This window comes from Aotus nancymaae, unplaced genomic scaffold, assembly GCF_030222135.1.
Source record: "Aotus nancymaae isolate 86718 unplaced genomic scaffold, 86718_ANA_hifiasm-v0.15.2.pri h1tg000117l, whole genome shotgun sequence".
NCBI classification, from domain to species: domain Eukaryota; kingdom Metazoa; phylum Chordata; class Mammalia; order Primates; family Aotidae; genus Aotus; species Aotus nancymaae.
This window is the reverse complement of record NW_026988532.1, coordinates 3,184,548-3,212,040: the sequence shown is the minus strand read 5'-3', so window position 1 is coordinate 3,212,040 and position 27,493 is coordinate 3,184,548. Positions and strand designations below refer to the sequence as shown.

The 27,493-nt window shown below is 40.9% G+C and overlaps 2 protein-coding genes and 1 long non-coding RNA gene across 3 annotated transcripts in view; 1 reads left to right on the top strand and 2 right to left on the bottom strand.

Moving 5' to 3' along the window:
• Positions 1-7,510, bottom strand: part of LOC135272608 (neuroblastoma breakpoint family member 4-like) — a 32,255-nt gene extending 24,745 nt beyond the window's left edge. The window contains exon 1 of the mRNA XM_064371073.1: positions 5,148-7,510. The gene's annotated coding sequence lies outside the window, so the exon portion shown is untranslated. The remainder of the gene's footprint in view (positions 1-5,147) is intronic.
• LOC135272612 (uncharacterized) overlaps positions 1-27,493 on the top strand; it is a 291,580-nt gene that overhangs the window by 23,522 nt on the left and 240,565 nt on the right. The window lies entirely within an intron of this gene.
• Positions 559-20,545, bottom strand: LOC135272611 (ATP-binding cassette sub-family D member 3-like). The gene is made up of 4 exons (XM_064371074.1): positions 20,301-20,545; positions 10,077-10,200; positions 7,571-7,627; positions 559-5,199 (listed from the first exon to the last, which is right to left on the bottom strand). The coding sequence occupies exons 1-4, from the start codon at positions 20,408-20,410 to the stop codon at positions 5,173-5,175; spliced, it is 318 nt and encodes a 105-aa protein (XP_064227144.1). The 5' UTR covers positions 20,411-20,545; the 3' UTR covers positions 559-5,172.

The window sequence follows — 27,493 nt, the reverse complement described above, 5'->3', positions numbered from 1 at the left end:
AGATCCGCCGCCCAGACGCGGGCCCGCAGGCCCGGGAGACCCGCCGCCCAGACGCGGGCCCGCAGGCCCAGCCCAGACGCGGGCCCGCGGGCCCGGGACATCTGCCGCCCAGACGCGGGCCCGCGGGCCCGGGACATCCGCCGCCCAGACCCGGGCCCGCGGGCCCGGGAGACCCGCCGTCCAGACTTGGGCCCGGGAGATCCGCCGCCCAGACACGGGCCCGCAGGCCCGGGAGACTCGCCGTCCCGACGCGGGCCCGGGAGATCTGCCGCCCAGACACGGGCCCGCAGGCCCGGGAGACCCGCCGTCCAGACGCGGGCCCGGGAGATCTGCCGTCCAGACGCAGGCCACTGGTGGCAATGGAGCCTGGGCGAGCTGGAGGTGCCTGGGGTATGGGGCAGTTGGGCCTTCTGGCCTTGCAGAAAGGTATCATGTGAAGGCCAGGAGTAGTGGCTCATGCCTGTAATCCCAGTACTTTGGGAGGCTGAGGCGGGCGGATTACCTGAGGTCAGGAGTTCGAGACCAGCCTGACCAATACGGTGAAACCCCATCTTTAAGAAAAAAAAAAAAAAAAGAAAGAAATCATGTGAGTAGTGGTCTTTGACCATCGACACTTGCCATAGCTCGCATTAAGTGCGATTTGAGGATTAAGCCTTCTAGGGAGGAAGTGAGCTGAGAAACAGTTCCTAGCACCTGGAAGCATCCTGTACCTAAATCTTTTCAGGACTCCAGAGTCCCCATAGGGATTTTCTCCACTAACTCCATTTCTGGAGCATCTAGATCCTGTCAATGTCTTGTATGTTACAGTCACCACCGAATGTATACATTTTTGTTTTAAAAAGATGGCTGGGCACAGTAGCTCATGTCTGTAATCTCAGAGATCTGGGAGGCTGAGGTGGGAAGACAGCTTGACCCCAGGAGTTTGAGGTTAGAGTGAGCTATGATTGCACCATAGCACCCTAGCCCAGGCAATAGAGCAAGAACCTGTCTTTAAAGAAAAAGAGAAAAGTTTTATGGGCTGTTCAGATACCAAAGAATGTTTTTGGGTAATTTTTAAAATTTTATGTAGGGTTAATTTGAGGACGCAGAAAGCACTCATCACTCCTAGAGGGCTTTCCACCTTTAGATAAGGCTGGAAAAAGAATAAAAGCCCTGGGCTGGGCACCATGGCTCATGCCTATGATCTCAGCACTTTGAGAAGCCAAAGTGGGTGGATGGCTTGAGCACAGGAGTTAGAGACCAGCCTGGGCAGCATGGAAAAATCTTGTCTCTACTAAAAATACAAAAATAATTAGCCAGGTGTGGTGGTATCTGCCTGTAGTCCCAGCTACTTGAGAGGCTGAGGTGGGAGGATCACCTGAGCTTGGGAAATTGAGGCTGCAGTGAGCCGAGATTGTGCTACTACACTCCAGCTTAGGCAACCAGAGATCCTGTCAAAAAAAAAAAGAGGAGGAGGAGGAGGAGGAAGAGGAGAAGAAGAGGAGGAGGAGGAAAAAACAGAAGAAAAGAAACTCTGGAGTCAGATTTATCCTAGACAATTTTGATTCCAGTTTTGCCACTGTGCTGGTCATTATGTTTGTCCTTCCAGGTTGATTCTCTGTTCTTTCTTTGCCCTGGTCTGTCCAGGCAAGGCCTATTTCTCTGGTCTATATTACCCCAGCTCACTTGCCCTCTGGCTTCTGGTTGGGTCAGGCCACCATAAAGGCACGTTATAAGGTTACTGTATGGAGATCAGAGGGCACCAGGAAAGAAAGGTCAGAGTATTTATTATACACTTCACCCCCATAGTCACATCCGCTGCTAGAGTGACCAGCTTGGCCCAGCTTGCCCTAATTTTAGCACTGAAAGTCCTACACCCAGGATGGTTGGTAGGTCACCTAATCTATTGGCCTTCTCTTCCAAGTTTCCAGCTTTAGCTGGGTTCAGATAAAAGCTCCCTCTCCTCATCTCATTTCTTTACCTTCTCACCGTCTCTCAACCCACTTCTGTCTCTACCAACACGATCCCACCATCCATCCTCTTCTCTGCTCATGTGTTGGTTTATCTACCTCTTCATCTATTTTACTATCAACGTCTACATTGATGATTCCCAAATATACATCTATAGCACTCCCCTGCCCTCATATTTGGAGGGCTAACATTTATTAAAGGCTTACTCTGTGACAGAAACTGTTGCAAAGATTTTATAAGCATTATCTTATTTAATCTTCAGTATGAGCTTGGAAGGGAAGTAATATTATTATCTCTACTTTAGCAGATGAGGAAACCAGATGTTTAAAAAGCTAGTCACCGGTGGATTAGCCAATTTTCAGACTCTGCCCTATGTGACTTCAGAGCTCCTACCCCTCAGGGAGATCCTGCCTGAGCATCCTCTGTGTTCTCCCTCCTTCTCCGGTTCTAGTTTCCCTTATAACACTCACCTCTGCCTGAAGTTTTATGTACATCTCTTTGTCTGTTGTTGTTCCAAGAGGATAGACACTTTGTTTCCTTTGTCTCTGTATACCACTATCTAGAACTGTTATTCTTAAACCTGCGCATACATCAGATAATCTGAAAGGCTGGTTAAAAATACAGATTGCTGGGCCCCACTCTCAAAGTTTCTTTTTTTTTTTCTTTTTTTTCTTTTTTTTTTTTTGAGATGGAGTCTCTGTCACTCAGGCTGGAATGCAGTGGCAGGAGAGTTCAAACAGGGACTGGGGAGAAGAAACCCAAGCACATGATGGATCAAAAACTAGTGAAATCAACTAGGTTTAGTCAGGACTGAGGGATGACAACAGCTGGAATTGACTTACGGTTGCGAAGAACTTAATCAACACCTCAGAGCACTTTAGAATCCTTAACGGCAAAAACAACAAAAACGTTGCCTGAGCTCAGAGCCAAAGGCACTGCCTGTAGCTCTGCCTCTGACAAGAGTGAGGGAGGTCTCAGCCAGTGTGCCAGGTAACTGTTTGCTGTTGCAATAATGGAATTATGAGAAGGTTGGGTTGTCATGGAATCTCAGGAGCCCTGCATTCCAACTGCCCAGGCTGTGCTGAAACCCAAAGCCCCCTGTTCTCACCTGAGAGTCACTGATGGGGACCATTTCCTCGGCAGTCTCTCAGTACTTGTGCACCTTTGTGACAGTGCTGCAGACTCACCTCTTTCTCAATACATCTAAGCATATTCCTTGTTGTTCATCTCGTGTGTGTATAAAATCATCAAGGTAGAGATAGTTTCCCAAGAAGTTACATTTTCTTAGTGGTAGTCAGGAAGTCACCCCACCTTCTCTAAGTTAAAACAGATCTTAAGGCTTTCCTACAAATGAAAGATATCAAGCTTTAAGACTGCCATGATATCTTCTGAAAGTGTGAGCACTGAATGGCTATCGCAGGACAGAGCTTCTTTGGCAAGAAGCAGGGCAGATAGCAGATGCAAGGTCAACGTGTATTTTATTTCTGATTAATGAATTGCTGTGATTCTAGAAAAGAATTTCCTTCTTTGAAATTCATGGAGAAATGGAAAATGGGAAATGGAATGGTCTCAACAGAAAATGCATTTACTGAACAAAATAAGATAAAGGCCAACATTTTTGTTGCTAGTTTTTTCTTTTTTTTTTTTTTTTTTGAGACAGGGTCTTGCTTTGTTGCTCAGTCTGGAGTGCAGTGGTGAAATCACAGCTCACTGCAGCCTCAACTTCCCAGGCTCAGGTGATTCTTCCACCTCAGCCTCCTAAGTAGCTAGGACTACAGGTGTGTGTCATCATGCCCTGCTAGAGACAGGGTTTTATCATGTTGCTCACTCTGGTGTCAAGCTCCTGAGCTCAAGCAATCCAACTGCCTCTCAAAGTGCTGGAATTAAAGGCATGAGCCACCGTACCTGACATTCTTGCTAATTAATTACCACATAATCAGATATACTGGGAGACATCACAGAATTACCTTGCCTTACTAGAAAATAAGTTGATTGATTAAACTCCCAACAATCCACATAAAACTCCTAGAAGTTAAAAAAAAACAAAACAAGCAAGAAGTAAAAATTGGAATTTTTCTCTATGCATCTCGTGAAGCTGTTACCACAAGGGGCACTTGCTCAGAGAAAGGATTTTCTGGACATCATGGGAACAGAAATCACTCTGTTTTGCTCATCAGTTAGTCCAGCACTTATCAGAGACACTAGTTGTCAATGGTTTTCACGAGAATATAGCACTGAGACTAACCCATGATTGAAACTACCAACCCACACATGGAAAAAAACCACTGGAACTTTGCAGAGGATGCAAGCCTGGCCATATGTAAAGGAAGGGATGCTGGTCTGCGTCAGTGGAGGGAAGACACCTCAGAGTAAGTAGATCAGCAGTCCCCAACCTTTTTGGCATCAGGGTCCAGTTTCATGGAAGACAATTTTTCAGGGACAAGAGTAGCGGGTAGCCAAGTACAATCCCCGCAGAGAGATACAATCATCCTTCCCTGTCTTGAGCAGGAAACAAAGCAGCAGGTGCTCAGTGAACTGGGCAGACCATGAGCTCGGCAGGAAAGAGATGGAGTGATCCCTGTGGGAAACTGCCAGGACACAGTGCATTCAGCACTTTTGCTTACATCTTGTTGAAATACCATCAATGGCCAAGTGAATATAGGCTCTGGAGACTTCATTGAGAGAGTTCCTGTATCCTTAACATCTCTAGTTCTCAATATTATGAGCATGACATGCATTATTTTTTTTTAGCCGAGATTGTGCCTCTGCACTCCAGTCTGGGTGATAGAACCAGACTTTGTCTAAGAAAAAAAAAAAGATAGATTTTTTTTTTTTTTTTTTTTACTTTCCTGCTATCAAATACTTGAAAATATGGTAATGCCAAAGAGGCAGACATCAGATGTATGCCTTACCTTCACTTTAAGCAAAAAGGACAGAAAAGGGGACTGCAGAAAATGTATGTGACTGATCAGTTCAACAGAGTCAAATGAATACAGATTAGTACAATTGAACGGAATTAATAAGGAACAAATACAAATAGGTATACAATGAAAAGAGTCAGCATTATGAATATGGCTATTTCATGGTTGGCTGAACAGATAGAACAGGTATATTCAGCACACTCTGATTTTTGCTCCATCTGAGTCTCCAGATATCAACACTGAATTAATTAACTGTCCATGATTCCTCAGAGTTACCTGGGGCCTGGTGGGTCTTGGTCTTCTACTTCCTCTTGATCCTTTTTAATTTCTGTAAATAAATTCAGACAGGCACAGACACATTAAGCAGGTTCCCCTACACACATAAACAATCCAGTGTGCAATCCTAACATAGGAACATCAGTTTCCTCAGTGGGAGCACAGGACACTGTGAAAGAAAGATTCCAGGAGGCCTGAGGTCCTGTCATGATAGGGATGCCTTGGTTTTCTTCCCTGAGCCTAAGAATAAAATCTCCCTCTTCTGGTAGATTATTATCCCAACATCATCTGTCATGATTTTGTGCAAACAGTTATGCAAATTTTACACAACAATTCAAAGCAGTTACCCCAACTTCTTTCTAGAAAGACAATTGCAATATTCAGCCTTCTATCACCAACTACCAATATTGTTCATGGTTGCAAGGATTTTAGACAATGCAAGAGGGAATCTACAGACCCTTGAATCAAAATGAATCGATTGTGCTACAAAGAGCCACTGGCTGTTTGTGGCATCTTGGAGTGACAAGGCCCAGTCTTGTTTCTAAAAACGTAATGAAAGCTAACGGACTGCTCAGCTAAAAAGGCCAATATCTACGACACAGAATGAGGCTAGATTAATTGAAACTTGGGTAATATCTTTAACAGAAAGGTAGACAAAAATGCTACTGGCCTTGGGCAGGCATAGAACCTCAAGGGACACGGTTGGGGAAAGAAACTTGTAAAGAACACAATAGCTGCTGGCAAGACAAATGTTATTCAAATTAAGAGGTCTGACAGACACCTGGTGGGCATGCACTGCATATGTTGGTGTGAATTTGTCTGTGTCATGACAGTGGGCCCAGGGTGACACAGGTACGCTCTGAGATGAGGAAGAGAGCAAATCTCACTGAACCACCCCATGTCTGTGCTTCCAACTTGATTTTCGATTCCGACGCAAATCATCCTGTGTCTGTGAGTCATGCCCACACCAATGACATGTCTCAGTCCAGCCAGGGGTATGAGGGGCAAGGCTCATGGAGTCTACCTGGGACACCAACAGGAGTCTTATTATGTTCACAATGGAGTACTCACTGTCTACAAGAGCCAAGCTGAATTGCTTTCCTTCAAGAGAGTACAAAGTGCTCCAATAAGGTGGTAGGAGTGAGTCAGGTCAGGAAGGATGAAAGGAGTTAACCAACATCCATCCAGTGACTCCTGGGAGACTTCATGCTTGTCTACCCTCAGTGGTCCCCTCAGTGGGTAGGAATAACTAAAGATTGATCCAAGGAATTTCAGAGCCCTATGTGGATTTCATGTCAGGCATGAGGGAGTGATCGCAGAAACAAACGGGTCAAGCCGTTAAAGAGTTAAATATTCTCTTCTTGGTGGGTCACAGTATGGTTGCCATGGGGTAGGTTATTTCTGATGTGGGTGAGAGACAGAAAGAGAGTCATGAGAGAGAAAAGCCTCGGGTCCTCAGTGAAGTGGCCAGATTACGATTTGCTGAGGAAGGAGGCTGAGGGTCTTTGTATGGTACAGTCATGACTTACTGAACATCATTTCCCATAATAGTGGCTTCATTCCTTTCTTTTAAATTGTATTAAATTTTAAGTGCAGTGGCCAAGTAAACATAGCTTTTGAGACATTATAATAGTCCCAAATCTCAAGTCATCAAGTCCTGTTTCCCTCAATATTGTGCATGTATAATAATATTTTTTTCTACCTAATTTCCTTGCCTTGAAATGCTCAGCACTGTGCTAATGCAAAGCCAGCAGAAAGCAGATATGCATCTTAAGCTGGTGGAAACCACAAAAAGAAGATAGCTGCTTTAAGGAAACTTCTGCGACTGATTAGTTGTTCACAACATCAACTGTAAAGGCATAAGTCAACAAGTAGGAAGAATGTTAATATTTTCATGACAGAGACTCTACTCATAGTAGTTAACAACTTCTATATTGACAAGAAGACCTTAACTGCCACAGGAGCTAAGAAGGAGGAAAAAGAAAAATAGAAAGATGGATCACAGGCCTCGAAAAGATAATAAATCATCAAACTTCTTCAGGTGACCTAAAAGAAGTGGATCTCGCTTTTTGTCCAGGCTTGTCTCGAACTCCTGGATTCAAGCAATCCTCTCATCTCGGCCTCCCAAAGTGCTGGGATTACAGGCATGAGCCACCACACCCAGCCATTACATTTGTCTGGTTTTTAATGTCACAACATTTCTCCAAGTACCTAACTTAAGGAAAATTAAAAGGACAAATTAGTACTTTTAAAATCTCAAGTAAAGTTATTATTTTATAACCAGACTTTGTTAGGTAAATCATGTGAAAATCCATTCTTTGAGATTTACAAAAAGTCTTACAACAGGCCATCAAGCTATTCACAATATGTATTTTAAATACTGTATTATAGCAATTTAAAAGGTGAAATAAAAGTAGACTCACCTGAGCTCCAATTGCACTCGTTAACTTAAAGATGTACAAAACTATGTCTAAAAATGGCTGTAAAATAAACATTAGAATACACAGAATTAAAACTAAAGCACTAGAATGATAGCTAATACAACATGTTAACTACAAAATGTTATTAAACATTTAATACATAATTATCAACATGTAGAGTTCCCACAATGTATAATGTAGGGTAATAGCATGTAGATCAAAGAATACATGAAAAATAAGAAAAGCTTAAACAATGTCTACTGACCATCAAGTGGGAAAAACATTTATCACTTTCCATCAGCTAAGATACCTCTATTGTGATAATTAACCACTAATAACTCAGTAATGTGTCTACATAATGTAAAGATACTGAATAACATAACCTGAGATATAATCCCAAATTTGCTACCAGCTTGTTTCTACATATCTTCACCTGCAAAGTGAGAAGCTCTTCCTGCTCCAATATTGTTTGACTCTATTACTTTATCACTTCTATGGCAAAATAATCAAGTAAGCCTTTGAATTTAATTTTGTGGTATAAAACTCAAGTCTCTAGAACCAAAATAATATATTAATGTACTGCTTTTCACATACACAGACAACTCAACTTACGTACCATCAGTTGCATTAGTTTGAAGTGTTTTTCAAAAAACCCAAATTGTGTTCACTGACTTTAAGTCAACAGCCACCACTCCTGCCTCCACTTTTTTTTGGAGATAGGGTCTGGCTCTGTCACCCAGACTGAAGATCTTGGCTCACTGCAGCCTCCAAAGGAGCTGGGAGCACAGGCACGCATTACGATGCCTGGCTAATTTTTGTATTTTTTGTAGATGGGGTTTCAGCATGTTGCCCAGGATGGTTCTGAACTCCTGAGCTCAAGCGATCTACCCACCTTGGCTTCTCAAAGTATTGGGATTACAGGGATGAGCCAGTGCCCAGCCAACAGCCAGCGCTTTCTAATCCACATTATTACTAGGATAGATGACTTGCTTTGTTAACTGGCGTATGTCAACATCTATCTTTTCTTTTCCCTTTTTTTTTTCTTGGCCTTATAAATTATCAAGAAGCTAGAGATACTAGTAAAATTCAAGAACTGTTAAAATTTGACAAAAATAATGACTCATAATTAAAGTTGAAGATCAATCAGATGTTTAAAACATCTAATTTACACAGTGGTGCACAGACCCACTACAATTAATTAATTCGATATTCTTCTCTATTCCAGATGTGACAAAACCTGAGCTACAGACTTGCTCAAATGCCAAGATGAAAAGCATACATAATAATGTCTACGAAATTAAATGGAAAGTTGTATATATACACCCCCCATTCCCACCATGCATGCATGTAAACATACACACACACATACACACACAGAAAGAGAGAGAGAGAACAAACTTTGAAATGTGGTAATGGGAACAGGAAAAAAAGCTGAATTACTGAACCGTTTGTAGTTGTCAGAGTTCCTGAGTTTGGGATTAGTTAGCAAAGGCTCTGGAGAGCTAAATAAATAACAAATTTTGGTTGGAAGTGAAAAGCAGTGGGCCTGGGCATGAGGAGAGCAGCTCTTGTGGATATATCTCTCTAAGAATTGCCTTTCCTCCATCTACCTGGTTGAAGCAAGAACATTCCTATTCTTACAATGTAATATATATATATATATATATGTATGTTTCAAAACTGTGTATCTAGGTCAACTGTGACCAGAGGCAAAGATACTATCATTGGTCCACTATGAGACAAGCTCCTACCCAAGACCAAGGGAAGTCACATGAATTGGAGTGGGAACTGAAGCATTTCAGATGAAAAGGGGAGGAGATGCTGGGCAGACTATTTTATAGTCTATATATAGCCTACTACATATCCTAGGTCAATGCAAAAGGTAGATGAGGGTTTAATAAGAAGACTACTGCAAAAGCTGTAAGAGTGGAAAACATGACTAAGACAAGAACTGGAGAAATCGGCAAGAAGAAGGAAAACTGGTTAAGGCCTATCAGAGTCAGGAGCTTCGGCAATATTCTGAGATGGGGAAAAACAGTAATTAGAAAACTGAAATACACTTGCATCTTGTGAAATTTTTTGACTACTACTTACTAATGATCTATTAGAATTAGAGATACTGAAGCAGAGAAACGGGCCGAAAGGAAGTCCTAGTCTAGTGTTATGAATGTGGAATTAGAAACATAAATTGACAGTCAATATTTAATTATGGCTGGACGCATACAAGTCAAAAGATCAGAATTCAAATTTCTGTTGTTTTTATGGAGTCAACCTGCAAAATTCTTAGAAAATCCTTATAAGACACCAAATTAACAGTTATTGGCCAAAGTACCTCACAAAAATAATTTTAAAAATTAAATAATTATAATTAAAACTATTATAACTCTACTTTTCTTACAAAAGCATTAAATATTTACATTCTGCTGTTCTGTCCATAAAATCAATTCTATATAAATTTGCTTAGATTCAAAACTAATTAAACAATCTTTTAAAAAGTAGAGAAACTTACCTTACTAAGATTTGAATACAGATCGACCACACTGTTACAAAATTTTTCTACATCTTGTGTAAGCAGCTGGTCTGGATCAGCTATTCTGTTGTCCTGATTTCCCATTTTATAATATATGAAAGCTCTAAAATAGCAAGAAGAAAGTGATTTTGAAACAAGTGATTTTAAAGACAAAACAAAAAAAATTCACATTACACCACCTAGCTCAAATACATAGAAACGAAAAAGTTTGGAGCCAGAGGATATCCTATTGATTGCCCTAATTGATTTTAGAGAGGAGGACACAAGTCCAGAAAATGATGACTTGTCAATTAACGGAAGAGCCAGTTCCCAATATGCTGTTGTATCAAAGAGCAGTTTTCTTAAAAAAAACAAAAAAACAAAAAGCCACCATATTGATCAGCTTCATAAGTACTACTCTTCTATTTTAAGTATTTTTAATATAAAAATAGGTTATCACTTACTGAAGATACTCCTCCTAGAGGTATTTAGTGAGTCTTACTCAGAAGCACAGTTTAAGCTCATTTAACCCATACTTCAAGAAGTTATTAACCAGAGAAATCTAAAACAAACAATTACTGATCATGCTTCATTTCTACTTACTAAATTATAATTTATTTTGCTATTATTTTATTTTCTGTGTCCCAAATCCTGTAATTTTTATAATTGAACCCAAATTGATATAATTCAGCTCTGTTTTACTTTACTGCATTTAGCTATACCTAATGTACCTGGTTTGAGTAATTCTATGTTAAACTCTACATGGAGTATGTTAATATCACTAATTATCAGATGTATCTTGCCATCTTTTTTTGGCAAATAGGCAAAAAGTCAAATATATCCCCTTTCTAGCCAATCTGTAAAGACTTGCTTTTAGGAGTTCAGACATTTACGTTTATATCTTCTGTTTCTTACTATCAACACTACAACCCTAGACAATGGAATTCTGTATACACTGTATCAATGAGGGAATGTATACTCTTACTAGGTCCACGAGGTGGGTAGTTTCTAAGGCAAGAACTTCTTGCCCAGCACCACGCCCTCCTCCCATCTCTCTCCATCCGGGAGATTTAATGGTCTCTGTTTTAATTTTCAAGGGTGCAAGAAGAATCAAAAGTCAATCACTACAGCAGAAGTTCTAAGGAACTCCTTTCATTGGTCTGGGGTTTTAGAGAAGGTAGGGGTTCCTCCCAGGTTAAAAGTCCTCTTCTTCCACATCCCTTCAGCCTCCATGTTTGGGTCCCCTTCCACAAACACTCCCTTCGTGGAAGCCATCTTTCTCTCTCCTGGATTTCCCCTCTGGAGTCCCCTTCCACACTCTTTTCGTGGAAGCCTGTCTTCCCCTCCTAAACTCCATCTCTCTCTCTCTACTCCCCCTTCCCCTCAGTGTGGAAGCTTCTCTCCTCTCCTGAATTTCCATCTTTCTGGATTCTCTCACTCAGTGTGAGAGGAGCTTTCCTTCTCTGGTTTTCCCCCTCTGGGAACCCTTCTCACTCAGTGTGAGAGCAGCTTTTCTTTTCTCTCACTCAGTGTGAGAGTTCACTGTTTCTCTCTCCTTCTCCTTTTTCTCTCTTTCTACAAACACTTTTGAGTCTGGCATTTACTGCACACTGCACCGTGGTCCCTCTCTCGTTCTTGAGAGGGCAGGAGACCAAGAACCCGGAGAAACATCCTCTCATGGGAGCTGAGGGCACCCTGAACCCCGATATTACATTTGCATTTGTTTAAAAAAAAATACAGGTTTTACACCAACTAATGCCATTTTCCAGATTACTTCTACAGCCATCTTTACTAACATTTTCCATTGTTATATTAAAAATTTTCTCAAGTGGTCTTTGCTGAATCTTAATCTTTGATACCTATATTGCTTATTTCGTTTATTTTAAAAAGTCTAAAAGCTATGTAGCCCCATTGTCCAGCTATATTAAACAAGAATTTCTGACAATTTCAATCTAACTGGATTTTCTCATTTTTACCCACAAATTTAGAAAATTAAATTCTTATAGTACCAAGAAGATTAAAATGAGAACCAAACTAAGATAATCACTTATATTTTAGACTTAACAATTTATCTGTAAAAAATTCAGACCATAAATTCCAATTTAACTTAAACTAAATTACTTCAAGTTACTATAATAGTTTATGGCCTAAAGTAACCAGGATGATTTGCACTCCCCCCTCCAAATCTCCCCCAGCTCCCCAAGTTGTACCCGACCTGTACCCATCTGCAATGACTGGAAACATTTCTGGTTGTTACAACTATGAGGAGGGTGCTACTACTATCTAATGGGATGCTGCTAAAAACTGAAGAAAACCTAAACTGAAGGTTTAATAAAAAATGCCAAATAACCCCTCACCCACATACATATGTATATGAATATATGTACATTATAAATGAAATTAAACCAAACATAATCCTTTCATCTAGTATAAATATTTACATTGAAAATTATACTATAAATTACAAAACTAAACTGAAAATAGGAAGTTAGTATCATAAATCTTTAAAGAATCTGATAAGTAAAAACCCTTAAAGATTTTAATAAGATGCAAATTTCCCGTGTTAAAAAGATTTTTAATGAATTAAACTTACGAGAGGCATGGCAGCGATGAAGTTGAATAAGTATCTCTTGAAATTTTTCCTGCTATGACCAATAATACCACTGCAAACCACCACATGCAATGCATTAGTTGCAAAAGAAGCAAAATCTACCACTAGGAAAACTTCCATAAAGCTCTAAAATTACTCTTGGAAACTTCTATTAAATCAAAATAACCAATTTAAAAAGATTCTTAAAAAAAAAAAACACTTTTTTTGCAAAAATGTTTGCAACTTTAAAATGTAATCATTTTGAACTTGCTTGAATCTCATCCTGCAAATGGCAAAATTAAACAGAATGATAACTAATTATTTTCCTAGTAAAAATGGCCACTTTGAAAAAAGGCTTAAGTGGCTACAAAAGAAATTTAGATAGCAAAACAATTAACAACTTTATAGCCCCAGGAATGCATTATTATGAATAAACAAAGTAGTATTTTGTTCTAAAATATTTTAACAATTTGATTCTCATTTGTGTGAATTAATGGCAGGGAGACAGACTAATGGGGATGAGCAAAGGGTCAAGAATAAGTATTTTAGGCTTTGTGGACCCTATAGGACTCTGTTGCAACTACTCAATTCTGCCACTGTAAAACAAAAGCAGTCAAGAATAAATGTGGCTGTATTCTAATAAAACCTTACCAAAACAGATGGCAAGTAGTAAGATTTGACCTGTGAGTCCTAGTTTGCCAACACTGGGACTAATGCATAGATTAGAGCCCCAGAATGGATCTATAGAAGCCTCATGTCCCTCAACACACTTAAATTAGACTAGCTCTGCTTTTGCCCACTGTTAATCTGTTTTATGTATTTTTCTGCTTTTAAAATATACATTAACATTTTTTTAAAAAGGTTCCAAAACCTTATTAAAATTTTGAACAAAGCATTATAAGGATCTTTGAGTAAGATATGTCTATGATCTAATACAAAATAGAATCTATTTGATCACAGAACTCTTTTTTCAAATAATACTTAATAATATTCCCAAATTTCATAAGATATATTTATATAAAATATTTGAGAAACACTGGACTAACTGGTTTAAACCTAGCTGCCCATATACACACAAAAATGACTAGCATATATATGACGAGAGAAATAATTTCCTTTCTTTGAGGGAACAGATAATTTGGGAAACTCTAGGTTAAACAAAGCTAACTAATGTCTTTACCAAAGATCTTCTCAAAACTTTTAATGTATAGTATGTGCATTTTTACTCTCTGAGAAGGCTTTGTAGCATGAAGCATTTCCTCTATCATAGCTAAGATTCCACAGAACATACTTTGGGAAATGTTAGACTGATTAAAAGAAATTAACACTCCAATTTTTATGTAACCCCTAAAAAGCAAAACAATTGAAAACAAAAATGGCTAACTACAAGAAAATTAAATAGAACCACACAAAAATGTTGTTTATAGCAATAAGAATATTAGAGACATTAAGCAATCAAGATAGTAACAAAGGTTCAGATAACTTACGTTAAAATTGTTTGAATCAAACCAAAGTACATAAAACCAAAGTGCTTTAGTGCTGCTCAAGCTGTGACACACAAGAACATGCCATCATTCAGCAATGGTTTACCATTGGAGTAGCAGCTATAAATTTAAAAAATGGTTTCTTGAATAAAGCCTTATTTCTGCTTATTATTCCACTGCAAAAGAAACATAATTAACAAAAAAACAATTTTACAGTAGCCCTTATCACTGTAACTTCCAAATGTTTAAGAATCTTTATAAAAGATAGTTTGGCAATTTTAAAATGCTGCTTGTAGCCAAACGGGTGAAAATAAAATATATCTTTATGATTAGATAAAGCAGCAACAGGCTATGAAGAATTTTCCTCCACGTCACAGAATTAGCACAGTTTCTGCCTTAAAAAGGGTGTCTTTCCTATTAAGATTTCCCCACACTCCACAGTCATTAGTCACCATAACAAATAAGTTTAACATATGAAAAGAATATTAAAATGAAGTACATTAAGGACCATAGTAAGTCTCTTTGAGGCTTTCTTTAGCAGAAATACATGAATCTAGACTTACTTTAGAAAAGGCAAAAAGGGAAAACAGATAAATCAATTTACACTGTAGCTTAAATAGTGAGATGGAAATATATGTTAACTTTTCAAATAAAATTATACTGTATGAATGTATAATATTTTAAAACTTCTTTTTGAGACATGGTCCAAATAAAGAATTTCATACATAGCAGAGGCTCAGAACTATTTATTCAAGAGAAAGTTAACAACTTTAAAATGAGTATTTTACAATTGGTGAATGTTGGTTAAGAATAAAAGGAAGTTCCTTATGCTAATCTTTTTTGTTGTTGTTCTTGTTGAGATACGATATCCCTAAGCTTAAGTGATCCTTCTGCTCAGCCACTCGGAGCGTTGGGACTACAGGCACGTGCCACCACAGCCAGCTAACTTTTTTATTTTTGTAGCGGCGAGGCCTCACTGTGCTGCCCAGGCTGGTCTTGAACTCTTGTTCTCCCACCTCAGCTTCCCAAAGTGTTGAGATTACAGACATGAGCCACCATATCCAGCCCCTTATTCTATTTTTACAACTTTTCTGTAAGTATAAAGTATATCGAAATAATGGTTTTAAAAATATTTTTCAGAAACTCACACAAAAAATGAAAAAAAAATTTTAAATCTCATAATTACATTTTAAAACTGAGTACTACACACACACACACGTGCTCGATTACGCTCCCCTATAAACACCCTTCAAGGGAGACCAAACAATTAACAAGCTCTCAACTCCAGCTTCTAGTAAGTGTTTAAGGCACTTACTTTTAAATATGAATTCATAGCCAAGAGTCATAGAATGCTTGAGGAAAGCCTCTAATGTGAATGACAAACAACAGAACAACAAAGGACCATGAAGGAAACAAAAAATGCAGGGAGCTAAAAACACATTAAAAGAAAGAAATAGCTTCAGAGGTGAAAAAATATTGCATACTTAAAAGAATGATTGCTATAAAAATGAACATCCATACAAAAAATAACTCTTGGAAAAAAAATTAAACAAAAATTCACCAGATAATAAAGTTAAAGAAATTTCCTAGAAAATAAAATAAAATGGCAGAAACAAAAATAGAACAGAAATTATATGATAATCAGATTATTACTCCAGGGGCTCCAACACTCGGCTAGTAAGAATCCAGAAAAAAAATGGAGAGAAATAATTTCTTTTTAAACACAAGAAAATTTATCAGAGAATGAGTTTCCAGACAGAAAGAGTTCGCCTAGTGCCCAGCACAATGAATGAAAAAGAAAAATTCATACCAATGTTCAGTGAAATTTTCAAACATCCAGTAATACAACAGCAACAATTTTTTAAAGAAGACTGAGGGAGAGATTGAGGGAGGAACAAATCCCAGCTACAGCTGAGCAATTAGAATGGCAAGAGGCCTCAATACCCACCCTGGAGCTGCACAACAGAATCTACTGGATGCTTCATAAAGGTTTGATTAATTGAATCAGCACCTCTAGCGGTGGGGCCCAGACATTCATAGTTCTTAAAATTCTCCAGATGATTCCAATCATTCTGCAGCCAAGTCTGAGACCAGAACAGAGTGATACTCTCAAAATTCTGAAGAAAAGTGATTTCCAACTTGGAATACACAAACATAGTTAAATTATCAATCAAGTATGAGACTAGAAGGAAGACATTTTCAGATCTACAAGGTCTCAAAAATTTATCTCCCTTCCACCCTTACTCAGAAAAAGAGTGCATCTGCCAAAACAATAAAGTAAACTGAGGAAGAGAAAAACAAAAAATCCAGAAACAGGTTATTTAATTCAGAATGCAAAGATGAAAGAAATTCCCAAAATAATGATAAAAGCAAGTTCAAACATGATTGCTATTCAGTGGGCCTAAAATGCAACCAATCCTGATTAAAACAAGAAGACAGGAAACTATAAAATGTATACGTGGGGGTGGAACTAGAAAGATGAAGTTGATAGATTAGCTGGTGTTTGACCATATTCCAATACTGAGAAGATTTTACAGTATTGTCAAAAAGCTCAAGCTGAATTAGGGGGAAGTAGGTTAAAAAAAAAAAAAACTAATGTGCACAAATAACAACTGGTAATTTATAAACACCAGGAAAAACAAAAAGTTGTATGGAAAAGGTACTATCGAAGTATGCCATGTGGCTCAGTTGTAAGCAGCAGTCAAAATTATGTAAACAATACATTCTGATTTAACAAAAAATTACGTAATTTTTATTAAATATATAAAACATTGAGAAGATAAGTGTGGGAGAGTATAAAAGGGCTAATTCTCACCTTCCAAAGTAGGAAATAAACACTTCCTCTCTAAAAATGAGAAATCTATAAGCAGTAATACAAATATGTAATATGGAAATGCAGACACAAAATAAGAGATGAAACAGTAAAAACAACAGAAAATGACTGACTCCAGATAATGACAGTTATGAGTGAAAGGAGCCAAGAGATTGATGTGTTTTGTCATTAATGCTATAGGACTATTTGACATTAAGCTATGTTCATGTATTATTTTTAAAGCTATGTTCATATATTACTTTGATTAAAATTAAAAGGCACAGGACTGACCAGGGAAACTTGGGTTGAATATACGAGCCTACATAATTTACCCCTATTCAGAGGTAGATACTTTCAGAGCTTTAATCCTGTGTGTACAAGATTCTTTACTGTCCTAGGTTAAAACTGTAACTGTAATACATAAACACACACAAATCTTATAGCTCCTAGCACAGTAATACAACATTCTGAAATAGACACTTCCTTTAAAATGGCCCTCTTTATCCATGAGAAAAAAGATTCTGCTTTTCCCCATAAATAATAAAATAAAATGTAAGATTAGGCAAACTAAGGTGAAAAAGCACAGCAGTGGTGGGATCCGGAGTGAATAAAAGGTGATCAGGATTGAAAACAAGGGACCTTTCTGGGGAGATGGAAATGTTCTAATTTGTCATAGGGATGTGTTATACAGTGTACTCATTTGTCTAAAAAATGTGTCACTAAGGTTTGTGCATTTCAATGTATATAAATTTCACCTAAAAAACCTACAAAAATAAGGAGTGAGGAGCAGGTTGATACAGACGAAACAAAGTTCTTGTTGGGCAATCCTTATATTATCCCATGTACTTTTTATATGTGTGAAATTTTTCACAATAAAAGGTCAGAAACACACACACACATATATATGAGATTTAAATGAGTGAAAAAAAATTCATTAACAAAAATTTAAAATAACCCAAAACATTTAATTACTCATTCTCCTAATGTTTGGAGAAATGTTACACTGTAACTTTTAAAGTGATTTTACTAGCTCTATTATCTACCCAATTCTAAAACCAAACTACTATTAACAACATAGACAAAAGAAGGCCAAGTACCCACAGGTTCCTTAATTAAGCACCAGATATTAAAATTAGTTGTTACCAAAGATATTCAAAAGGCCAGTATAATATAAAAATTAGAATCTTCTAATGTTCAAACTGTGATACCAAAGGTAATTGAAAGATATTTATAAGACTTCTGGACATATAGTATCTTTAAAAATACATCAATACCATTTTTAATGGTTTCAAAATAGTTCAATCATTTCATTTCAACAATTTAAACTTCACGCTTACCTACTCGGTATCTGCAATCTCCTCCCACAAAATAATGTGTAAAATATCGAGATTTTCCCCACTTAGCCCAACGCAAAAGACTAACAACAATCTTTTGTTCAGTACATTTCCTGCTAAATAATTTAATCCCCACAAAAGTTCACAACGTTTCTCAAGAAAAGGAGTAACTTTTAAAGCATTTTACAAGGGCAAACGAGGAGCTAAAATCATTTAATAAGACAAATTCTATTATACTATTTTACTGCTACTGCTACTATTTCCCACTAGATTATGTTTAAAATTTCCCTTGCCAATAATCTATGGTCTTATAAATTGTTTTAGTAAGGAGTGTGGACTGTGACTGGATGGGGGCATGAGGAGAGTTTCTGGGGTGCTGATAATGTTGTTTCTTGACCTGGGTGCTGATTACACAGGTGTGTTCTATTTGTAAAAATTCTTCAAGCTCTACACTTATGTGTACATGTATGTGACATGTATGTGATATAATATCACATATACATATAAATATGTGATACTTCAGTAAAGAAGGTTTTTAAAAAAAAGAATCATAAAAGTAATCCAGAACTGGTAGGGTTGTTCTCGAGTTCCCTCCTCCATATTAAAACACCTGTTTTATGTCCTGAAACACTTCTTTGCAAAAACGGAATTCAAGTTAAAGGACCTAACATTTTCTTTCTACTGGCATGTTCCCAGTCAACAGGTAACTTCTATTTGCAACTCGGAGCTCAGAAAGCATACAAACCAATAGAAAAACTTGCTTAGTATTTTCCCAAATTAATCCTTTTAAAAGCAAACTGAATAGAAGAAAAATGAGTAAGCACTCTATTGCCCAGACTATGTGCAAATCATTTTCAACTCTGTTAAACGGATTCAGGAAGGAAAAGAAAGACCATCACTTCAGACTCCAGTAAGATAAAAACAGAAGGCGGCTAGAAAGAACTTCATGGAAAGGGTACTATGAGCTAGAAGTCTACCTGTCAGTGTTTTAGTCCAAATTTTATTAATTAGATATTTTAGTCAAATCAAACACAGTAGGCAACAGTACCTGCGCAGAGGAATGAATGAAATAAAATTCATGAAAATAGTATGTCAAGATTTAATATGAAATATTCAATGGCTGGCAAGAATGGTTGGGAAGCAGCCTTTTCTCATTCACTTGTCCAGCAAATAAAAATTGTTATTTATACCTGTATGTCACAATCGTAATTCAGAGGGCTCTCTCTTCCTTTCTATGATCTGATAACCTCCCAAAGTGAAATCTAAGCACTGAAATTCTCTAGCAGTGGAGTGTCATTTAAAAGGAGCTTGATCCTCACCTAAAACACACTGTCACCTTTCACCTACAGAGCCCAGGAAGGAACATTGCCTTCTTAGTCCGACAGAACCGATTCAGCCTTTCCGGATGAAATGCCAGGGCGTTCACCGACCAAAGGGTTCACCGACTCCAAGGGGTCACCACTTTAGAAGGCAATCCTGCCAAGTGGACCGGTGATAGTTCACAGGCGCCACCCTCGCGACTTTCAACAGCAAAACCTCGTTCAAGTGACTCAGACACTAGCGTCCAGCCTGGTGAATCCAATCCCCATCCTCAATCACACATCCACGTCCCCAAATCCTTCATGGTCTTTCTGGAAATGAGATGGCAAAACCAGAACACACCCAGAAAAGTTGACACAGAAGGGGGTAGTGTGGGGAAGGGGGTGGTGTGGGGAACACACCGCTTCCCCCTCCCATCCCCGACTGGAGGCTGCTGGCTCGGGGCTGGCTGGGCGCCGGTTCGCCAGCGGGCGCAGGATTCGCAATGCCGGGGTGGAACGAGATAGCAGGCCCAGACCGGAACGGGGGACTTGCGGACACCCTGACATTGGAGCCCCGCGGCAGTGGCGGTCGGCCCTCTCTCCGCCTGACCCCGCCGGGCGAAGGGAGCCGGGCGGGGAGGGAGAGCACGCGGGGAGCGCCCGCTCGGGCCCGGGAAGGCGGCGCGGCTATGAGCCTTCTTACCCGTGCAGGCCGAGGGCGCGGCGTCGCTTACGGAGCAGGCAGAGCAACAGGAACACAGCACCCGCCAGCAAGCAGTTTTGCGCCGTCAAGTACTTGCTGAAGGCCGCCATGGCACGGCCGGTGCTAGCGAGCCGGCGGGTGGTACTCGACAGCGGCTACCTTAGTGCAGAAAGCACTGAAGCCCACCCGGTACTTTGGCTCGGCGGGAGCGCGCGCGGGAGCCTCTGAGGGCGGAATAGTCCCGGAACGCGCTCTGCGCACGCGCGGACACCCCTCCGGAAACGCGGCGCGCAGGCGCTGGGGCTCCGGAAACGCGGCGCGCAGGCGCTGGGGCTCCGGAAACGCGGCGCGCAGGCGCTGGGGCTCCGGAAACGCGGCGCGCAGGCGCTGGGGCTCCGGAAACGCGGCGCGCAGGCGCTGGGGCTCCGGAAACGCGGCGCGCAGGCGCTGGGGCTCCGGAAACGCGGCGCGCAGGCGCTGGGGCTCCGGAAACGCGGCGCGCAGGCGCTGGGGCTCCGGAAACGCGGCGCGCAGGCGCTGGGGCTCCGGAAACGCGGCGCGCAGGCGCTGGGGCTCCGGAAACGCCGCGCGCAGGCGCTGGGGCTCCGGAAACGCGGCGCGCAGGCGCTGGGGCTCCGGAAACGCCGCGCGCAGGCGCTGGGGCTCCGGAAACGCCGCGCGCAGGCGCTGGGGCTCCGGAAACGCGGCGCGCAGGCGCTGGGGCTCCGGAAACGCCGCGCGCAGGCGCTGGGGCTCCGGAAACGCCGCGCGCAGGCGCTGGGGCTCCGGAAACGCCGCGCGCAGGCGCTGGGGCTCCGGAAACGCCGCGCGCAGGCGCTGGGGCTCCGGAAACGCCGCGCGCAGGCGCTGGGGCTCCGGAAACGCCGCGCGCAGGCGCTGGGGCTCCGGAAACGCCGCGCGCAGGCGCTGGGGCTCCTCAGCCCTGCGAGGTCTCGGTTTTCCCCTCTTCACCCCTACCCTCTCACCCTTTGCGAGCACACCCGGCTTTCACAAGAACTGGATGAGCGGGCCCGGCCTGCACTGAGGACCTAGTGGGCCTCTGCACTCCCCCGGTGATGGACCGTTACCACCCTCTTAAAGGAGCCCAGGAAGGAAGCAGGCGGCCCTCTCACAGAGCATTTAGGGAAAACACTCAGCACAGTGATTATTAGGACGAAACCAAACAGTTGGGAACTCCTCAGAGGTGTAGGGAGACCATCAAGAAGGTAAGGGGTAAGGATGAGAAGGAAAATGGGAGAAACAAGGCCGGGCACAGTGGCCCATGCCTGTAATCCCAGCATTTTGGGAGGCTGAGGCAGGCAGATCACCTGAGGTCAGGAGTTTGGGACCAGCCTGACCAACATGGAGAAACCCTGTCTCTACTAAAAATACAAAATTAGCCAGGTGGGGTGGCACATGCCTGTAATCCCAGCTACTTGGGAGGCTGAGGCAGGAAAATTGCTTGAACCCAGGAGGCGGAGGTTGTGGTGAGCCAAGTTCGTGCCATTGAATTCCAGCCCGGGCAACAAGAATGAAACTCCATAGAAAGAAAGACAAACAAAGAGAGACAGAGAGAGAGAGAGAGAAAAAAAAAAGAGAAGAAAGAGAGAGAAAGAAAATGGAGACAGTAAGGTTGTCAGTAGCCTAGTGCCATGTAGGATGGAGCAGGGAGATCCAAGAGCTTATAGAAATAGAAATGGTTACCTGTTAGTGTCTTTTAAAAAAAAAAAATGCCCCAGTTAAGGCACCATCACTACTTCTAGTTTTCCACCAAACCAACAGTAAGTAATGATGGTATGGACTATTTCAAACTACTCAAGTCCTATTGTTAAATAGAGGCTCAGAAAAGTGAAGTGACCCATTCATGGTGTCAGAGTGGTAGATGGCAGAGTCAGAACACACACCCAGGCACTTGGCGGTAACACTGGGGAAGGCGTCAGACCTTCCTTAAACTGTGAAATGGAGGTTCAGGCATATTTAGCAGGAAAAGCTTCACATAGAAAAAAAGTTCCAAAATACAGAACCAAAGCTAAATAACTTTTGTGAGCACATCTGCTGAAAAGAAAATGTTAGCAAATCAAGAAGCTAGTTAAACTTCTTACAGCAGAGCAACATAATCGTCGTAGTCTCTCAGAGACACAATTCTGAAAATTAAATAGAATAAGAGAAATGCTGCTCATGAAAATCTTAATTGACCCAGTAAATGTTTATATTTTATTTTATTTTGAGATGGAGTCTTACTCTGTCACCCAGGCTAGAGTGCAGTGGCTCATTCTCAGCTCACTGCAACCTCCGCCTCCTGGGTTCAAGCCTCAGAAGGCGCAGAAAGAAAAGAACTCAGAAACTACAGTATGTATCAGGTGTGAAGAAGAAAGTGAATATAATCCCTGTAAACGTTTTGGTGACTATCTTTCCAGTCTTTTTTTCTAATCATTTTTTTCCATAGTTAAGATTGCACACTGCACATTCTACTTGGTACCCTGCTATATATAGACATATATCTACATGCATTTCCCTACCACGGGGTATTTCCCCACCATGTATGAGAATCCAAGCCAAGTCCTTAGTGACACAGATAAACATCTCCTAAAGTTGGGTTAGGGTGACATTTCTCAAGTTGTGGGTAATGATTAAGAGCAGATTCATAAGTTAGACATAAGCACTTTGAAATGTAAAGTTCTTTGGAAGATTAGCTACACGTATTTTCCATGGACGGAAAAATAGAACTCATCCATCTTTGAGGCCATAGCTGATACATACAGAGTATGTCTGTACCACCAGGCACATGACAGCCAGAGAAATGGCAAGAGGTGACAGGGGTGGGTGGTGGTGGCTGCCAGACAGGTCAAGTGCTCTGTGCAACAGCATGGGTACAGTCCTCTGGCCCCTTCTTAACTGCTCCACATCAAGTGTGTTCTCTTGATGTGTTTGTTTTCCCTCATTTCTTCCCAGCTTGCTCTCTCTCTCTGCTTTGTATTCTGGAGTCACTTCACGTGGTGTGAAATCAAAGGCCTTCCTCCAGTCCACAGCTATATTTTATTTGCTCAGGACACTTTCTAGACTTCCTGGAATGCCAGTTCCAAGAGAATCTCATTTGTTCCCCAACGCTTGCCTCTTGGTGTGGCCACTTGCCCCTTCCGTGGGCTAAGAGAATGCTGCATTCTTCACTCTGGAACAAGTGTCTCTGAGGTGTTTCAGAGACAGGAAGATTTAATCTGTCTAGGTCTGGTTCCTGCTAAAGGAAAAACTCAGCTCTCAGGGATTCTCAGCTCTCAGATCCTCAGAGTGTGCAGCTGCCGCTCTGCTTCCTATTCCTGGTTGCTATCAAAGTCATTCACAGCAGACATTGTTTTTTTTTTAAAAAAAGTAGGTTCACCCTTTGAGCAATGTATCTGCTCCTCACGTGTGCACTTTAGGGCTGGGCAGGCCAGTAATTCCTCTTCTCTCCATCTCTTAGGGACTTTGGAAAAAGGCCCAGGCTTTTTCCTCTAACTATGCTTAGCATTGCTTCCCCTGTAGACTCTGAGCCACCACTCGCCCTAAGAGTAGCTGTCTGCTTTAAGTGGAAACTCCCTCTGAGTTAAGAAAGCTGCTTCTCTCCCTCTGCTAGGGCTTTCAGAATTTTCCTGGTACATATGACACTGCTGGGTCTAAGAAGCAGATTAAGTCCCACAATCCACCCGAGTAGTTAGGGTCTCAAAAGACATTATTATTGTGCACAAACATCCACAGTAGTGCAGAGATTGGCATCCACTCTAAGTAAAAGATTGGTTTCAGAAACTCTCTCTCTGACTGATGAAGTTAAGTCAGTAGCGTTGCTTAGGATAAAAAATGTTTATATTAACTACCCTTTATTGAGTCCCTAGGATGGGCCATGTATATTTAATTATTTCATTTTAATCGTTACAGCAACTATGGGAAAGTAGGTATTACTGATCCTTGTCACAATTGAATAGAAGCTGAGACAGACTGAGAGACTTCTCCAAAGGTACACAGCTAGTAAATGGCAAAACTGGAATTTAAATTCAAGCCTGCACAGATCCTAGCTCTTAGTCACCATGCTAACAGCCTCCCACAGAGAAAACATTGAGATAAACTGCACTCAAGTAACAGCATGGGTCACATCATCACGAAACAGGCCATTTGGAATCTGCACTAACCAGTCAATGATTTACAGGGTCCAACTACATGCAAAGTACACTGGCAGGTCAATGAAGGACAAGCCAAATTATAAGGCCCTTGCCCTGAAGCTGAAGAGATGACATCACACTGAATGCCAAGTGAAAGTTCAAGTGTTAAAGAGCAACATCAGTAAGCAAGAGGTACCACAAATAACACTTAAAGAGAAGTTACTATGTATCAGACCCTGTTCTGAGCATTTTAAAAAATTTTTTGATGTAGTGCGGATCACAAGGTCAGGAGATCAAGACCATCCTGGCTAACATGGTGAAACCCTGCTTCTACTAAAAATACAAAAAATAGTAAGGCATGGTGACACACGCCTATAGTCCCAGCTACTCAGGAGGTTGAGGCAGGAGAATTGCCTGAACCCAGGAGGCGGAGGTTGCAGCGAGCTGAGATCACACCACTGCACTCCAGCCTGGGCGACAGAGCAAGACTCCATCTCAAAAAAAAAAAAACCCAAAAACCTACATAATTTATAATTTATCTTTTTTTTTTTTTTTGAGACGGAGTTTCGCTCTTGTTACCCAGGCTGGAGTGCAATGGCGCGATCTCGGCTCACTGCAACCTCCACTTCCTGGGTTCAGGCAATTCTCCTGCCTCAGCCTCCTGAGTAGCTGGGATTACAGGCACGCGCCACCATGCCCAGCTAATTTTTTGTATTTTTAGTAGAGACGGCGTTTCACCATGTTGACCAGGATGGTCTCGATCTCTTGACCTCTTGATCCACCCGCCTCAGCCTCCCAAAGTGCTGGGATTACAGGCATGAGCCACCGTGCCCGGCCCAATTTATCATTTTTAAGTGTATAGTTCAGCAGAATTAAGTACATTCACATTGTTGTGTAATCATGACCACTGTTCATCTCCTCAACTTCTTTTATCATCCCACACTGAAACTCTGTACCCATTAAAGCATGACTCCCAACATCCCCTTTCCCCGAGCCTCTCCTGGCCACTAATCTGCTTTCTGTCGCTATGTATTTGACTATTCTAGTTACGTCATATAAGTGGAATCACACAATATTTGTCCTTTTGTGTCTGGCTTATTTCACATAGCATAATATCTTCAAGTTTCATACACGTTGTAGCCTGAATCAGAATTTCATTCTTTTTTAGGAAGGAATTTCCTTTCAAAGAAGGAATTCATCAACGGATAAGTAGATAAACAAAATGTCAAAAAATTATATAAACATATATAAATAAAATGTCATATATGCATTCAGGTTTTTAATCATTTATCCATTGATGAAACTTTGAGTTGTTCTAAACATCTTTATAAAAATTAACCTGTGAGATTACTGTCACCATTTTTAGATGAAGGAACTGAGGGTGAGATAGATCAAAGAACTGTCCCAGTAAGTGGTGAGTTTGAATCCAGAGGCTCTGTAAAGAGCCTGAAGTTTTAACCATTATGCTCTGCTGTCAATAACTTACAGGGTCCAACTACATGCAAAGTACACTGGCAGTGACTAAACTAGACCTGTTATGTTGTAAGAATAAGGAAATCCCTGCAGGTTGAATTGGGATAGGAGCTTTTTGTGGAGGCTGTGACTCTGGCCCTGCACCTTCAGAGACGTCAAAGATGAACAGACCGTGGGCTGCAACAGCCATGGCGTGAAGGGTGGGGCAGGACTTGTTTGAGAGGAAGGTTATGTAAGGGCCTGCAGGACCAGCCATTTCCCAAAGGGAGACCACATGCCAAACAAAACACCTGCTGAAAAAGTAAAGCAAGCCGTCGCCCAAGCACCTCCCCAAGGCCTGTTTGGCAGGAAACAACCTCATCAAGACTCTGCTTCCTCAAAATCAGCCGCTGGGCACACTGGATTAAAAGAGTTTTGAAAACTCGATACATATGTTACCTGAGACCTGTCTATACCTTTAACTGAAAGGAGAAATAGACAAATCTATTAGAGTGGAGACATGAATACCATTCTCTCAACAATTGAAAAACAAATAGAAAGTAATCAAGGATATAGAAGAACTCAACACCATCCACCAGCAGGAACTAATAGATATTTATAGAACACTCCATTTAACAGAAGAACACATTTTTTTTCCCAAGTATCCACGGCACATTTACTGAGATAGTCTATATCCTGACCCATAAAACAAACTTAAACAGATTAAAAACAACTGAAAACACACAAAGTATGTCCTCCAAAAACAACGGAGTAAAACTAGAAATTAAAAACATAAAATTAAGAAGAAAACCTCCAAACACTTAGAAACTAAACAACATACTTCTGTGTAAATCATGAGTCAAAGAAGTCACATGCACAAACATAAAAAGCTCCAAAATGTGGAAAACAAAAACAGGCAGAACTGAAAGGAGAAGTAGACAAATTGATTACAGTGGAAACATTAACACCATGAATAAATAAACAAGTTCATTGAACTGAATAAAAATGAGACTTTGGCCAGGTGCGGTGGCTCATGCCTGTAATCCCAGCACTTTGGGAGGCGAGACAGGTGGATCATGAGGACAGGATATCGAGACCATTCTGGCCATGGTGAAACCCCATCTCTACTAAAATACAAAAAATTAGCCATGCGTGGTGGTACGCGCCTGTAGTCCCAGCTATTCAGAAGGCCAGGGCAGGGGAATCACTTGAATCCAGGAGACGGAGATTGCAGTGAGCAGAGATTGTGCCACTGCATTCCGGCCTGGTGGCAGAACAAGACTCCATCTCAAAAACAAAAATGAGAATACAACATATCAAAATTTGTAGCACAGAGATAAAGCAGTACTCAGAAGAATATGTCTGTTTTTCCTAATACGTGTATCAGATGCATATATTAGAAAAAGGGAAAAGTCTCAAATCAAGAATCTAAACTTCTACCTCAAGAACCTAGAAAAAAAAGAGTAAAATAAATCCAAAGCAAGCAGAAGAAAAGAAATAATAAAGAGCAGAAATCAATAAAATTGAAAACAAAAAAGCAATAGAGAAAAATCAATAAAACAAAAAACCTGTTCTTTAAGAAAATCAATAAAATAGGCAAACCTTTAGCAA

Excerpts from the sequence above, each read along its gene's own strand:
- LOC135272611 (XM_064371074.1), bottom strand. The coding sequence starts at position 20,410 with ATGGCGGCCTTCAGCAAGTACTTGACGGCGCAAAACTGCTTGCTGGCG. Across the intron at positions 7,628-10,076 it reads TGTATTCAAATCTTAGTAAG|CCATTTTTAGACATAGTTTT; the intron begins GTAAGTTTCTCT and ends TTTATTTTACAG. Across the intron at positions 5,200-7,570 it reads CGAGTGCAATTGGAGCTCAG|AAATTAAAAAGGATCAAGAG; the intron begins GTGAGTCTACTT and ends ATTTATTTACAG.